The sequence below is a fragment of the Topomyia yanbarensis genome, chromosome 1 (assembly GCF_030247195.1).
Source record: "Topomyia yanbarensis strain Yona2022 chromosome 1, ASM3024719v1, whole genome shotgun sequence".
NCBI classification, from domain to species: Eukaryota; Metazoa; Arthropoda; class Insecta; order Diptera; family Culicidae; genus Topomyia; species Topomyia yanbarensis.
This window is the reverse complement of record NC_080670.1, coordinates 36,917,309-36,934,052: the sequence shown is the minus strand read 5'-3', so window position 1 is coordinate 36,934,052 and position 16,744 is coordinate 36,917,309. Positions and strand designations below refer to the sequence as shown.

At 41.8% G+C, this 16,744-nt stretch overlaps 1 protein-coding gene across 1 annotated transcript; it reads right to left on the bottom strand.

Annotated features, from left to right (window-relative positions):
* Window positions 1-258: 258 nt before the first annotated feature.
* Window positions 259-10,417, bottom strand: LOC131677385 (uncharacterized). The gene is made up of 2 exons (XM_058957176.1): window positions 10,149-10,417; window positions 259-1,219 (listed from the first exon to the last, which is right to left on the bottom strand). The coding sequence occupies exons 1-2, from the start codon at window positions 10,251-10,253 to the stop codon at window positions 599-601; spliced, it is 726 nt and encodes a 241-aa protein (XP_058813159.1). The 5' UTR covers window positions 10,254-10,417; the 3' UTR covers window positions 259-598.
* Between the last annotated feature and the right edge of the window lie 6,327 nt (window positions 10,418-16,744).

Sequence of the window (16,744 nt, the reverse complement as noted above, 5' to 3'; positions counted from 1 at the left end):
GCGATATCCGGTGGGCATGTAACAGTCTCCTGCGGGAACAAACTAAGAGCGAAGTTGTGAAGAGAGACTAGTTTGCTAAAAATAGAGACACTAGAGTAGTAGAGAGATGAGCACTGCAAGTTACGAATTATTTCTATTTCCAGTTTCTTTGACACTGATCAAATTACCTTAATCAGCCTTGGTAGATAAAATATAGACTAGAATGTGTAAAAATAGAAATAGATTTACAGAGTGTGGGGCACTTCTCTGAAAACCGAGAAGCACCCCGTCAGGAATACGGTGCAAATGCGGATGATGAAGTATTTGATTAGTCGAGAGAGAAAAAGATCCTAAACACGAAAACAAAACAATCTCAGCAACAGTAGAAAGATTCTCGTAATGCTAACAATAAATTAATCGCTCGAACAAAAACATGATAATAAATAATTTCAATAAATTAATTTGTCTCATTCTCTATCTTCGTTCGCTTTGCGCATCTTGGTAATGTCCGAGTTTGTGTGGATGTATGTGTGTAAGCGCAGTGAGCGTTGGTATGAGTGTGTGTGTGTGTGGGATTTTCCTGGTTCGAAGCGCTGACCGCTTCCAATATGGCGCCTGTTTACTTTCGGGCAGGCTTGTGACCGGCGTAAGCGATCGAATGAGCTGGTTGACTGTGGGATCCATAATCTCCGTAGCCACTGGACTCGGACCATCCGGCGGAAGCACCGTGGTAGCTGGTACTCTGTGAATCATCCTTCTTGGATAGCAGTTTCTTCAGGAACAGGAATTTCGACAGGACCAAAGCGATGATGGACACGAGCAGAGCCTTCTTGGCGATCAGTGCAATACCGAGCAGGGCCACCAAGGCCAGACCGACCATCTTCAGCTTGACGATACCGAGAATTGGCAGCAGCTGCTTGATGATCTTCTTCTTACCACGAGCTTCGGAGACTAGAGCTCGCATCGATGACTTGACGTCCTCGGGGATCACGGTCGATAGGCTGCGGGCGGCGCTAGCCATGTCCAGATTCAACGAACGTTCCTGCAAGAAGTTCTTCGTACGCTCGACCACGTAGTTCTCCAGGGCATCCTCGCGCGTTTCCACGTTGTTGGCGGACTCGATCATGGCACTGTCGGTGTTGAAGGAGCGCGAGTCGCGTCCACCGGCTTTCACGAAGGACAATCCCCCGGCGAGGCTGATCTGGGGCTGGTCGAAGAACTCGCGTGCTTTGCGGTAGAACTGGAAGGAAAGAAGGCAGATTGGGAATGGTTAGCGAGGTCACTTTCGGGGGTCGAATCGGCGTATGAACGATTGACGAGATTGTTAAGGCGAAGATTATGAGAGTTCGGGCTGCGACCTAATAAAAACGGCTTTATGTAGTATTTCCTCTATTTACTCCTTACTTGATTTCACGCTCGTGGTAAAACTGTGGCCAATGATGGACCACTGAACTACATCACCTCGCTTCAAAATGATGTACTGTTATTAGCAAAAAACAGCGCCTAAAGTACCATTACAGCAAAGATGGTCAGAAGCACTAGCGCAATAACCGTGACCTAGAATAGTGGTTGAAAGATTTGAAACCTACACAGTTTGAAAGAACCTAACCTAACCAAACCTCATGGCCAATTTAGTGACATCCTTTTTAACTAAAAAAATTATATTATTTTCAGAAATATCTGAATAGTATTTTCATTGCTAACTAGTGAACTGAACCTTGATTAACGATAATGCGGACTAAAAACGTATTACTTTGTCTGAGTAAATCAATACTTTAACAAGAATTTAATAATTGAACTATGCTATATTTCCCCCTAAAGAGAAAAAATGAATAATAATGTTCAATTTACAACAACAACCGTATGACAGTTTCCAGTTGAATCCACCTAACTAGCGGAGTTTGTCAACGCATAAGTTCATACGCATCAATAGCGATCTACTTTCTCGTTACCAATAAAATCCCATCAATTGTTTTATGTTTCCCATTTCTTGACAGTAGCGGAAAAAGTTTTTATTTATCGACGACATTAAGAAGGGAAATTTTTGATCCCTAGTACCCAAGGAAGAGCACTGTTGTAAAGATATGTATACAGATCGGGAAACTCTAAACGGCACGTTTTTTAAGATCAGGCTTAATATCTGACAAAAACAACACCTGTGTCTTCTACTGGTGGTAGTAGTACAGCTTAGGCGAATCGGGTTCACAAACCCGTTCTGTTTTATGATGGATGATTAGACCTGCACCAAGGTCGACACCAGGCCTGACACAACAATACGTCGCCCACTGTATGTTGGCCGTTTCTGGAAGAAGTGGCCATCTAAAAAAAACCTTTGTTTGGCAAGCGATCTGCGCATGTGACAGAGAGAGAGTCAGCTCGTCATCACATGTGGGGCCATCAACGTCAAAATCTACTAGGACGAATGCCTCCGAACGCGGCTTCTGCCCTTTTTAAGGTTTCATGAAAACTCGATACTGTTTTGGGAGTCTTTGGCATTCTGTCACTAAGCTCGAGCTGTCTTAGGCCGCTTGCAGAGTGGTCGCGAGAAGCTGAGCAGGTGCTTGTACTGACAGAAAGATGCGAGATGCGAGAAACCTGCTCGCTGGATATCAAATGGAGCCTGTCAGAGTAAAAGCAGGCAGTCATCATCCTGACATCATCCCTTTGGTTTGCAGCAAGCAGGTTTCTCGCATCTCGCATGCTAATGTCAGCCCCAGCTCAGCTTCTCGCGGTCACTCCCTAAGCACCCTTAGACTGATACAGAAGCAGTCATGATGTTGCTTTTGTACTAAAAGAGATCAAGCCTGTACAAGCTACACTTTGTAATATAAAGCGTGTTTTAGATTGAAAAACGAAATGGAAAAAGGTTCTTTGAGTATGAATGAGTATTTTTTGAGCTGTGTGTAAGATTTAAAGATGACTTTTTGGTCTAGTGTTTCTATAACAAAACATTTCATTTGCGACTGCCAATATATTCTTATTTTCCGTTCTGTCCTGAAGATGAAGGGATACTTCCTTTGAAACGTTGACTTTATCGCAAAATAAATGTTTTTATGTGATTGAAACCCGAGAACAAAAAACCATTTTTAATTCTACAAAGTGGTCGTTCCCGCCCTTAGTAAACATGTGTGTAAGTGCAGAGTCATTTTAAAACCAATCCTCTCACAACGTTGAACTCACCAATACATTTCCAATTGAAGAATTGTATGAGTTTGTACGGAACAATCCATGACGGATACAGGCGGGCACATTTTTTTCTACGGATGAGTGAGGTTGTCATTTTTCTGTGATGAAGCCGATAAAGCAGGAGGATATGAAGAAGAAAACCATTAACAAATGACATAGCGGGCTTTCCTGTTGATATAAGTTTTGTTTCGATTCGCTCATAATTTTTTTTATCGATAGTTTCGAGATGAAAAGTGTCCCTAAGTGCTCGAATCGGAAGATCCGAGGTTAAGCTCGGTTTTTTCTCTTCTTTCACCGTGCGCCAAAGAATCAGGATGCTCGTCCGGATGTTTATGTGTACTTCCAGCGGCCCGGCGGACATTTTTAATTTTGCAAGTATAAAACTAATACACTCAAAAATGCCAAATGTTATGACACTATATATACAACGTACCAGTTCTAATACAAAAATCGTATTATTTGCATGTAAACCATATGAGTCCTGTTTAGGGTGTATGTACAAATGTGAACCCCTCTTTGATTACTTATGTTATGAAAACAATTAGACAACAAACGTACAGGCGACCTGGGACGGGATTGGCAGATGCGAAAAACTTAAGTTTCCGTCTTAGGGTGCGACCGATCTTTTGCCGAAAGAGAAAGTAAACAAAGAGAGGCGCTCATTAGCACGTATACTTTTCTACGGCTCATGTACGTACACGTCAAATGACACAAATACTACATCACTAGCTGGTGGAGAATGGTAAACAATAGGTTTGTTCCAGTACACGGAAGTCACTCCGGAGTAAACAGGAGCAAAAAATCTTTGCTCCTTTTTACTCCGGTTTGCTACCAGAAGAAGAAAAAAGAGAAGAAGAGAGTACAGGAACGATTTTCTCCGGAGTACTTCCAGTTTCTCCTGGTACTGGAACAGACCTAAAGACTTCAAAAGTAAATGGGATTGTTTTTAACCAAGAAACTTCATTAATAGGACCATTTGAATAAGTTTGCTGGATTTGGACAGGTCTATAGAGTTCTATGCAAATCGTTTCACACACACTAATTGGGGGTTTGTTTTCCTCTAGCTGTCATATTTAATACTGTCAGTCAATTTAAACATTTGAAGTAGCTCGCCTAAAGTATTTATAATGGTGTTGTAATGATCTATGCTGCCGTAAAACTTATTCCGGATACCAATTTCGACCAAAAAGCTATTTTCGATTTGTTTTTCTCCACTTATGACAGATGGAGGAGAACAAATCATTGAACACACTAATACAGTTACAGATTTTCAAGTACTCTATTAGGCTGTGCACGCAGAAGAAGTCGACATAAATAATGACTTTCACTGTGAGCCGTGTTTACCATCACTGCTATTAAACTGTGAAGTAATGTTGGGCAACTGTACCGCGTAAACGACACACGGAAGTTCTACGGGAAGCTGGACAGTTCGCGCAAAGGCTACGTTCCCCAAGCCGATATGTGCAGGGACTTAGACGGTAACCTTCTTACGAACGAGTGTGCGGTGATTGAGAGGTGGAAGCAGTACTATGACGAGCACCTCGACGGTGAAGTAGCAGACGACGAAAGCGATATGGCAACGGATCTTGGAGCACGCTCAGAAGACGGCTCCTGATCTCCAATAAGTCAAGGAGGAGATCGGTCGGCTGAAAAACAACAAAGCTGCCAGTGTAGATCGACTACCCAACGAGCTATTAAAATTCGGTGATGAAACAGTGGCTAGAGCGTTACACTGGTCAATCGCCAAAATTTGGGAGGAGGAGAATCTTCCGGAGGAGTGGATGGAGGGTGTCGTTTGCCCAATCTACAAAAAGGATGACAAGTTGGATTGCTGCAACTACCGCGCGATCACACTACTTAGCGCCGCCTACAAGGTCCTCTCCCAAATTCTTTGCTAACGATTGTCACCATTTGCAAGGGAGTTCGTGGGGCACTACCAAGCGGGATTCATGGGTTCCCGCGCCACCACGGACCAAATATTCGCGATTCGGCAGGTTCTGCAGAAGTGCCGCGAATAGAACTTGCCCACACATCATTTGTTCATCGATTTCAAATCGGCGTATGACACAATCGATCGAAATCAGCTATGGCAGATAATGCTCGAGTGCGGTTTTCCGGATAATCTAACACGATTAGTCAAAGCGACGATGGATCGGGTGATGTGCGTTGTTCGAGTTTCAGCGACACTCTCGAACCCCTTTTGAATCTCGAAGAGGGTTACGACAAGGTAATGGTCTATCGTGCTTGCTTTAAAAGGTGTAATAAAGAGAGCGGAGATAGACACGAGTGGTACGATCTTCAGGAAGTTCGTCCAGCTTCTCGGCTTCGCCGACAACATTGACATAATGGCACGGAACTTTGAGGCGATGTCGGAAACGTACATCAGACTGAAGGCTGAAGCCAGCCGGATTGTACTTGCCATCAACGTTACGAAGACAAAATACATGAGAGGAAGAGGTTCTAGAGACAAGAATGTAGACCTCCCATCCCGAGTTCGGATTGACGGTGACGAAATCGAGATGGTCGACGACTTCGTGTATTTGAGCTCACCGGTAACCGCCGACAATGATACCAACAGAGAAATTCAGAGACGCATCTCGGCGAAAAATCGTGCCTACTTTGGACTCCAGAGGACGCTCCGGTCGAACAAAATTCGCCGCCGCACGAAGTTGGTTATCTACAAGACGTTGATTAGGCCGGTGGTCCTCTACGGCCACGAGACCTGGACTTCGCACGTGGAGGACCAACGCGCCCTTGGAGTTTTCGAACGAAAGGAATTGCGTACCATCTATGGTGGCGTGCAGATGGAAGACGGAACGTGGTGCAGGCGAATGAACCATGAGTTGCATCAGCTGCTGGAAGAACCATCCATCGCGCATACCACAAAAAACAGGACTTTACGGTGGGCTGGACACGTCGTAAGAATGCAGGACGACGATCCGGTGAAGATGGTTTTTGAACCACGGGGCTGCACAGCGAGCACGCTGGATCGACTAGATAGAGGACCCTTCGAAGACTGCTAGGCTGGCGACAACCAGCAATGGACCGAGTGGAGTGGAGACGGCTTCTGCAAGAGACAACAACACTCTAGCCTGAACGGTAAGGTAAGTAAGTAATGTTTGTAAACACGGCTTTCAGTAAAAGTCAATTTATGTCGACTTGCTAGTCGACTTCGTCAGCGTGCGCAGGCTAATTGCAAGTACTGATTAAATCGAGGGACGGCCCTTTCAAGTTCTTGTCGATCGGTCTCACGAAAACAAATGAAGATTCTTAGGTGAAAACAATACCATTTACTCTTGCTATCTTTGTTCAATATTTTCTAGCAGGTTTTAATTAACCCAGGGACAACTTGACAGATGTACCACTGATTTGATGGTGAGGCTTCTTCATACGAGTACCACGAACAACGAAACGAAACAGTTTCAAGAGAAAAGCGTGTTTCGTTACGTGTGTTATGAACGTCGCCAATGCGGCTAGAACAACATTTAGAAAAAGGGTATTCCAAAATGTGTGGATAAACAAAACTATTATTAGAGAAAAAAATTTCAGCAAAGTTACATAAATCTTATTATAAATTTAGCTGGAAGTCGTTGTTTTTAGCAACCGGCTCGCTTCCTTCCTAAAAATGTTTTGGTTTTCTTGTTGTGTGAAGTTTGTAGTCGGTAAATCATTGATGCTTTTTTCTCGAGAAATATAAATGAAAATCATTTTGGCCAATGAAAGTAAATCACCAAGCTTAACAATTCGCGAACCTATAACATCTTGTTGCAAGTTCATTAAGAACGTCAAGAATTCTAGTATTTTGATCGGAAAAATAAACAATATATGTCGGATTTTCTAGCTATTTAGCAAAATTCGTTTTGAATAGGATTTGTGTGCTTTTATCAGAATTCCGCCAGCAAACCGGTAGTGCTCGGTTTCAGCGAGAATGTTGCCAGGAATCGTACAATTTTGTTAGACTCCTGCCAGAGTTTTGTTCGACTTTAGCAATTATTCTGTCCGGTAGATATTGCGATGGTTTTGCCACAGACTAACAGACACAATACTATGAGGGAATTCACCTAAAAAATATCGATCCGGCAATTTTTCCAGAACACTAGCTCCACCTTTTATTCACGGTCCCAAACACTTATTTGCTGGTGGGTTACCCCTCAGGCTTCGGAACAATTTCTCACTAGTGCTCTATCCCCCATATGCTAGTTCATATGTCAGTGGCGCCATAATTTCAAAAGCGGCCACAGTCCCAACTACAAATATATTTAAAATGAACGTTAAAGTGGGCGAAGAATTATTTTCGAATGTCATGTCTGTTAGTCTGTGGTTTTGCTACGGATCCCTTCAGAATTATTCTGGCATTTTACTGCAGTCTGATAGAATCCTAACGGAATGGTATCTACCGGAGGATTTCATACCTGGGGAAATGTTGATTCGATTCAGAAATTTCAATAAAGTGGAAGTGGCTTGATTTTGAAAGTCACCTTCTTGTATTTCTGAAAATCGAATTTATTTTATACTGGATTTATAGAATTCAAAATGGAATCTATATTTCGCTTTAGGTATGGCGGAATGAGAACAGCTTCTAATTTGAACAGCGAAATAAATTTGATGATATAAATATTTAAATTGTTTATTTTTTACAGATATGGAAAATAAATAATAAATGGGATGCGCCTTTTTCAAATTTTGCTCCATTCGAGCTGCCATGACATCACCAAATCACCACAAAATTTGCTTATGAGTTCAATATATGGGAGCTGTCAAGTTGTCCGCGGGCTGGTTTTAATCAAAGGCGTTGTTTATGTTAACCTTCTTTAGGTGTTAACTTTTTGTAACAAATAAGGTGTTAGCGGGTCATATTGACCCCGATTTTGAACTCAGTTTTAAGACACATGTTCAACAAAATTTATATGAATTGGTACTTAAATGGTTTGTTACAGTGTAAATTTTCAGTTTCTGGTAAATATTACCGTTTTCCACCTTATTGGTCAGTGGGAATAGGTGCCGAACGGGGAATTATTCGTAACTTTTTTGTACAGCCCTTCAGGAATGAGCGAAAAATTTGAACTCTATTGAAAATTGTTGCTTTCCATGAAAGAGGAAAAGTCAAGAAATGCTAAACATAAAAAATTAAAAAGTTATCGCATTTTGAAAGCTCATTTGGGGTCATATTGACCCCAACACCAAATGAAGGTTAAAGGCTCGTACAGAGTGAAGCCAAATCTACCTATCGAACAGTCAGATGGCTACCTATCATGCAAAGTAAACAAACATTCTTCTTTCTAAGAACATACAAGAAATGTATTAGTGTTGATAAAAATAATATCATGTCGAAATATTTCAATCGACTAAACAAGACACTGTATTCAGTTTATTATACTTTTTTGTAACAATGTAAATTACATGCAATAGTATTATGAATAAAGTGCTATAAGTCACGAAGCAGTAGGTTTTCAATTCACTCCATATTAATTTATTGTGTAACTCAGTTGAAGTCACTCAAAGGTACAGCAAAAACTGTGGGTGCCAGGAACAAAGAAGAGAGCATCATTTTAGGCAGTGTTGCGCATTCCTCTGTACGGGACGCTATAATACCACAGACTCTAGTTTTAATATAGTGGTTGTGTTGACGTAACGGAATCTAATTAAAATAAAGTGGTTTGTTAAGATTAACACTGACTGGTGAACATGCAGTGTCCGTTGTCTTGGAGAATGTTTCATTTTAGTCTAACCCAGCATGAGATATCACAAAAAAACACTGTTTTTCTCTAGTTATTATTTCAATTATTAGTGAAAGTAACAATCTAATGTCGTTTGCGTTTAGGAACCTAGGAACATACCCAGATTATTTGTTTCAAACAAACATTTTTAATGAAATTAAGTTAGATTCCCGCCAGTCAGCGGAGGGTTGTGTGAGCAACCCTGAAATATATTTCAACTTAGAAACCAATCCGGTTTTTCGTTCAATGGCACATAACCTAGGTTCGAAACTACTAAACGGTTTGACAGCAGTTATGTCTGAAACTGAGTCAGTTTCAGGCTCGAGTAAAAACGACATTAAGACAGCTATAAGATACTATTGCAAGGTGTGCAGATTTTTAGTAACAAGAATTTGAAGATAAACCTAATTGGAGACTTTCTAATTCCTATAACTCTGTGAAGTCAATTTTCGGACATAGGTTAACAAGATTTTTTTTAAATGCTCTCAACTGTTAATGTTTAGAACAGTAACACTCAGTTCCAATTAACCTATATTAATTAAAATCCTAAACTTTTTTGAACTATACTGATTTTATCTGTGTTGTATTGGTCTAACGAACATAAATGGATGAAATCGATTAAACTTTTGAGTGGATTTCCCGGTTTATATAAATTATCAACAGCTATTCTCAACCTAGCAGAAAAAAGAAATTTAACTATCTTTTAACATTCAATTAGAGGAGTTTCCTAGTTTAGATATTGGAGAAATCCGCCGAAATGATTCACTAATTCTAGATTTTCGATCAAATCAATCAGGCTCATCTTCAACTCACTATCGATTTGATAAGCATCTCCAACCACCACTGTTTGAGACTAATATCATACTCGTTACCACTCGCTAATGACTGTTCATTTCCATGAAATTACCACGGTGCGAGTAAAAAAATTACCACCAATTAACACCTTTTTAAACGACCAGCCGCAACGAAGTGAAAAATTGTTTCGAGCTTGTCCAACTTTACCTATCATATCTGTTCAAATAATCACCACCACAACGTGTCCAATTAAAACAAGCTTATTAACGACCACTAATCGGTTGCTTTGTACTAATTCCTGTGCTTGCCCAGCTAAACCAGTTCGAGATCACAAGCGATCACCAAGTTCCAAAACTCCAGTCTATCTTTATCGTTTGCACTCAACATTCAGTTCAAAGTTCCATGCAAGCACGTCACATCTTCGCCAAGCCAAATGTTCAAAACATAATCCAATCGTAAGTGTTTCCGTACCATCATTTGCACACAGGAGATCGAATCCTTATCCAGGCATTCCTTGAAGCTATCCTGGGCGGCCGCCAGGGCACACAAACTTAACACACAGACTATCAACTTCATGCTGCTGCTGCTACTGTTGCTGGTGTTGCGACTGCGTCAAAACACCGAACCAATCCAAAACTCCAAACTTCAAAAAAAGGACACAAACTTCCTTTCTTCTGCCTATTTTTGTCTGCACACACCACTCGCGATGTATTGGCGATTTGTATTTGCCTTGTCAGATGCTCATCCGAACGGAACTAAACTCAAATTGACAATTTTCCTCTCGACACCGAGGTGTTTATAAGCCTGTGCCGGGATTCACGGTGTGCGCGGTGTGGTCCGTCCGTTTCCCCTACCTTCCAAAGAAAACAACGCCACGCTGAAGTGCTGCTGGTACAACGCAAAGCTAACCAACGCAAACCAAACTCTCGCAATCTCCACGGACCGAGCAGCCTTCCCATGCTTTTCGGCAGCGTAGCGTCGGGCATAAGCCAACCGCATATCCGTGATCGCGCGACTCAGCCAGCCGCCGAGCGCAGTTTTGCGCTCTCTCTCGCTCTCTCACTCTCCACACCGCCGACCGGCTTGAAAGCCGCCAACCTACCCGCCGACGGAGAGCGAGCTGCGCGGTCTTCCCCGGCGGAAGAAAGGTTACGTGTGAGCTTTCTTTATTTCTCGCGATGCCGCCGCGAGAAAACAAGAAGCCGGTTTACTGCTTGCTCCTGCAGCTGCTGCGGGTCTCTTCTTGTCTGTACGTGTACCGAACATTGAAACTACATAAAAAAAATAGCAACGCACAAATATTTACATTTTCGGCGCGGTCACTTCACCCTGGCTACTTCGCGGAGCGGATGTTGTCCGCAGTGATGACGAAACACACAAGAGGCGTGAAATTTGCGCATTTTCGGTCGGAAATTAGTCAAATTTTCTGCCCATCGCACAGTGGGACGATGTCGAAAAAAAAGCTGGACATTTATAATTGCGATGGAACTGTTAGGTATAGCAATTCGATGCCTTCCGAACGTTTTTTTTAATTTTTGAGAACTTTAATACAATGCTGGCAAATTTAAATTTAAGGGGTAGATACCTAGATAAAAAAAATTTCCATATATTATTGAAATGTTAATGTTTCTGTAGGAAGTTTGTTGACAAACTTATTTTGTTGACAGGCTCGATGATCTTCGATGAGCATTAACATTAATCTTTCTGTAGTTTACGTTTCAGCCTACTCATCCTTCAGTCTTCCTCAGAAATTTTAGCCCGGACGTTCGCGGGACTGCCTGAATAAAACTAGACAATACCGCGAGCTTGAAGCGAACGGGCTAAAATTTCTGAGTATGCCTAAAGAATGAGTAGACTGAAACGTAAACTACAGAAAGAGTTTCATTATTAATATTCACCGTAAAACATCAACTTAAATCTGTATACAGAATCGAACGGTGAGTAAAGCTGAAAACAAAAACCTATTTTTTTTTTATTAGTTTATTTGACACGGCTCATAGCGGTAGCTTAACGGAGCCGTGGATCTTTTAAAGGTTTACAATACATGTAAAAATAAAAATACAAAAAAGAATTAATTAATTGGATCTCGTGCGCGCAACTTTTTGTTGCGAGCGGAGACCTTTTTTCGCGAGGTCTGTTGGCAAACAGCGTCAGGGGGGTCATTTAATTCTCTCTTGTTTTTCACGTCCCGGTCGAAGCTGGCTTGGTGTCCGGGATCAGATGTTCTCCCTTGCTTCTTGCACTTATTGTTGATCAGTGTAAATCCGTCGTCATTATTACTGAATTCGGTGCCGAAGTTGCTTACAGTTGCTTTTGGTGTGCTGGATGATTCTTTTGCGGTTGTCATTATGGTCTGAACAGCTGCCACAAATTTGGCCACCGTGTGTGGTTCAGGCATTGGTATTGAAAACTCTGTTTTAGGTTGGTTTGCCGTAGATGAGTTGGCAATCGGTTGAGATGCATTTTCCTCTGCATCTTCCGCGCAAGGTTGTCCATGATGAGCTGTCTGATTACAATATTTGCACGTAGGAGTTTGCCCCTCATGGGCGCATAGCGTAGTTTGCATAATTGTAGTTCCGTGAGTATTGAGTTTTATTGCCAAGTAGGAGGGTATAGGCCTTTCAACCCGCATCCTCACTACAAAAACGCCGTTAGGAGTACCCGGGAAGAAGTTTCTCCAAGTATCAGGTGTAACGGATTCTACTTCTCCGTATTGCGACATGCATTTTGCAATTGGCTCAGGAGGGGTACGAGGTGATAGGTCATATAACCTTACATCTATATATTCATTCTCAATGTATACGGGAATCTTAATTCCAACGTTGTCACTTTCAACCACGTGTTTTAAGTTGTTCTTCAAAACGAAACGCTCGGCTTGTGCTAACGTGTTGAATGATATTAACACTACATTGCGAAGATGATGATACTGAAGGTACAACACTCCCGTAAGTCTAAGTTGCATTTTTACCTTCAGAAGGCATTCCACTTCACTAAAACTCGGTCGTTTTAAGCAAAATTTAAAGTCAACGACCGCAGCGTTGGGTCGGAGTAGAGCTTTTTCGTCAACTTTACTCATGATGACAAGAATAATCCAATATTTCCTTTGTTCTCGAGACAATGCACACTAGATCGAGAGGCCTGTTGTTCACTTGGCTCGATTGTACGTCCGACTGCGGCAGAAGTAGAAAGTAGACTGGAAAAAACCTATTTTGAAAAACTTTGTCGAAGATGTGAAATGTCTAACCCTTAAAAGAAAAAAGTTATAAAGTGAAACAGATGTACCTATCGGTATACTCCCTTAAAAAGAATTTTTTTGCTATCACTTATTTATTTAATTTTTGACATTTTTCTAACTTTTTGAAAAGTTGTAGATGTTTTAAAAACACATTTTTGCGGAACTTTCCAGCCCGCTATCCCTTCGATTCAACGATTGGATTTATGGCTGTTTTTGGTACTTTTAGTCTAATATTTTCAGAGTATCAGATAGTACCATCTATACATATTATATTTTTGTTCAGCAATATTTGCCCTATTGAAACTTGTATAATTAATCACTTTTTGTATTACAGTGTGTCCTACATTTATACAATTATTTATAACTTTTCTCCTTTAAGAGATAGACATTTTGTTTCTTCGACAAAGTTTCTCAAAATAAGATTCTCTAAATAGTTTCCGTAGACACCTGTCCATTTAAACAATAAATGAAATAGTTTTGAAAAGTACTTAAAATATAAAGAAAACTTCCTGAAGGCTACAACTAATAGTTTCGTCGCAAATATCAATGTCCCGCTTTTTTTCTTATTTCGTCCCACTGTGCATCGCAAGCGCGCCGGAGCTAATTGAATGTGAAGTCCGTTTGAATTTGGGAAATTTTTGCGATGCAACAAGGGATCATTGATCTGGCTGAGTTTAGCCGGCATGACATATCTGTTATCAGTTTTGAGTGTAATTGCACAGTGATTTCCAAGGAAAACCTGAATCGTTTTCACAAGCAAATTAGATTAGCATAATTTTACAGATTTAATCAAATGCAATATGTATTGCTACTCTGCTAGATTGTCTTAATCAGATAACTGACCACTATAGATGGTGCAACTTTGTAAATACATGATTGCTGGAAATTTGATTTATGTTGGACGTAAAAAACGGTAAATTTTAACTAGATATAGAATTTGAATTTCGACTTCGTCTCATCAGAATCCGACACAAACATTGTGATACGACTAAGGATATATATTATAGGATAATTTTAATATTAAGTAAAAATATTTACAAAGAAATCAAAACAAATGAGATATGAAAAAGCATCGAGATAAATATTTTTAACAATGGATACGCTTTTATTGCAGCTTGAGGCTGTGGTCAATTATTTTCGTTCGCGATCGTTATCACCTATTTTTAAACTAAGTTGAATCATCAACAGTGTTATCTTTGAAAATTAGCCAGCTTGAATATGCAACCAATTTCTTCCGATCCTTTTCTAATGCAAAAAAGGATCGGAAGAAATTGGTTGCACAATCAATATTATTATTTATTTTCGACAATGCACATATTTTGTCGCGTGTATTTTAAAATATTCATTGATTCGTATCCACCGGATGATACCAATCGAGCTGACATTACTTTAGTCTGAGCAAACTAATTTCTTTGTTTGTGTATTGTCTATTTGACCAACTAGGGATCTAAATCACAGGGTATTAAATGTACATGGTGAATACGCACGGTCTTGTCTAAGTGGATTGATGACTGTTGAACCAAGTATGAGGGCTAAAAATTGACAATTTACGAGAAGGATCGAATAACAGCTACCAATTTGCGGCGTGTTAAATCATTTCCATTATTATAATTGTCCTTCGTGTATAGATTACTTTCACATACTTTATTATTAATTGCTTCAAACCCAGGAGTCGCTTCTTTATATCCAGCATCCTCGGTATTTCCAGGTTTTGGCACATTAATATTTAAAATTGGCGAATTATTGTATTGTCGCTCATATTGTCTCCAATCTGGCTCTAGTAATGAGCATAAAAATCAGGGGTTGATGTCCGATAGGAGGTTGATAACACTGTTATTTTGCTCCGACACTCTTCGTGATAAACCTGCTTACTTCTCTTTCTAGTGGATAGGTTAACTATTAAGTCAAAATGCTAGTATGCCCATCATACAAAGTAAGTTTTTCAATACAGTTAACGCTTATTTCGGGCCGCTCATTTTTTTCATATTCTCACCATTTAAAATCGATATTTTTAGTAATTGCCCCAGATTCCACTCTTAAATCTTTCTCTTTTCGAAATTTCTTGGTGCTTTTCCTTTTACTAGTTTGTGTTCTGTAAAAATAATATTTGAATTAAGTATATGGCGGCGCCGGTGGATGGGTAGTAATCGTGACCGCCACTCATTCCAGCTGATCTGGTTCAATCCCAGCCGAGGTCGTTGAGATTTTTCTAAGGTGAAAAAATCTGTGATCACATCTTCCTTCGGATGGGAAGTAAATCCGTTGGTCCCCGGTCCACGAGTTGATAGATCAATATTTAGTCCAGATAGTAATAAAGAAGTAGAATCCAACTTCTATACTACTTACTAACAAATATCTCCTCCTCCCGTGATACTTGTGGAGTACACAGTAGTAAATAAGAAGAAGCCGTGAACGTCACACAGCTAAATCTTAACCATTGTGCAGCAGCCCAACAGCTGCTGTGGCAGTCGGTCTCGGAGTCGAGGACAGATGTCGCCCTCCTATCAGACCCGTACAACATCCCTGGCGGCAACGGCAATTGGGTGTCGGACGGGTCTGGAATGGTGGCAATCTGTACAACGGGAAGGTTCCCGGTTCAAGAGGTAATACACTCCTCCGCCGAGGGTGTTGCGATTGCCAAGATCAATGGTGTGTTCTATTGCAGCTGCTACGCTCCACCAAGGTGGCCAATAGAACAGTTCAACCAGATGATCGACAGGCTCTCGTCAGACCTAGTGGGCCGGAAACCGGTAGTCATAGCGGGAGACTTTAACGCTTGGGCAGTGGAGTGGGGCAGCCGCTGTACAAATAGCAGGGGTCAAGCGCTAATGGAGGCGCTTGCGAAACTCGATACTGTGCTAGCTAATAATGGCTCCGCTAGTACATTCCGTAGAAACGGGGTGGAGGCGTGGATTGACGTAACATTTGCCAGCCCGAGTCTGGCTCCAGGCATGAAATGGAGGGTAGACGAAAGCTACACCCACAGCGATCATTTAGCAATCCGCTATAGGATCAACTATGGTGTGCAGCATCCGAGGGCGGGAGATCCCTGTCAGGTACGCGGGTGGAAGTTCAATCACTTCGACAGCGAAGCTTTCACCGCGGCCCTGGGACTGGAGGCCAACACCGACAGTCTAACCGGGGATGCGCTGGTAGCTGTTCTATCACGCGCGTGCAACGCCACTATGCCGAGAAAAATACTGCCAAGAAACGGCAGATGCCCGGTATACTGGTGGAGTGTCGAGATTGCAGCTCTACGGTCAGCCTGCCTCAGAGCTAGACGTAGGATGCAAAGAGCTCGTACCGAGGATGCAAGAGAGAACCGCCGTGAAGTGTTTCGAGCTACAAATTTGGCCCTTAACAAGACTATTAAAAGCAGCAGGAGAGTGTTTCGACAACCTGTGTGAGAGTGCCAACGCGAATCCGTGGGGTGACGCCTACAGGACAGTGATGGCCACGACCAAAGGGGGCTCTTCACCCCCAGAACGGTCTCCGGACCGGTTGGCAACGATTATCGAAGTACTCGTCCCGTCTCGAGCCACGAGCCTCAGGCCACCTGCACTACGAGACAGTGCGGGCGCGGCCGAAATGGTGGCTCCAGTGACGAATGAAGAACTACTCGCAGTGGCTAAATTCCTAGCAATGAACAAAGCTCCAGGACCGGATGGAGTTCCAAACAACGCTCTCAAGGCAGCGATCATAGCGAACCCGAACATGTTCAGGCTAGCTATGCAGAGATGCCTTGACGAGTGCCGTTTCCCCGACAGAAGGAAAAGGCAGAAATTGGTGCTGTTGCCGAAGCCCGGGAAGCCGCCAGGCGACCCATCGGCGT

Bases quoted from the DNA above. Each gene is read 5' to 3' on its own strand.
- LOC131677385 (XM_058957176.1), bottom strand. From the start codon at position 10,253: ATGAAGTTGATAGTCTGTGTGTTAAGTTTGTGTGCCCTGGCGGCCGCC. The intron at 1,220-10,148 runs GTACGGAAACAC...CTTTCCTTCCAG, and splicing joins TCTCCTGTGTGCAAATGATG to TTCTACCGCAAAGCACGCGA.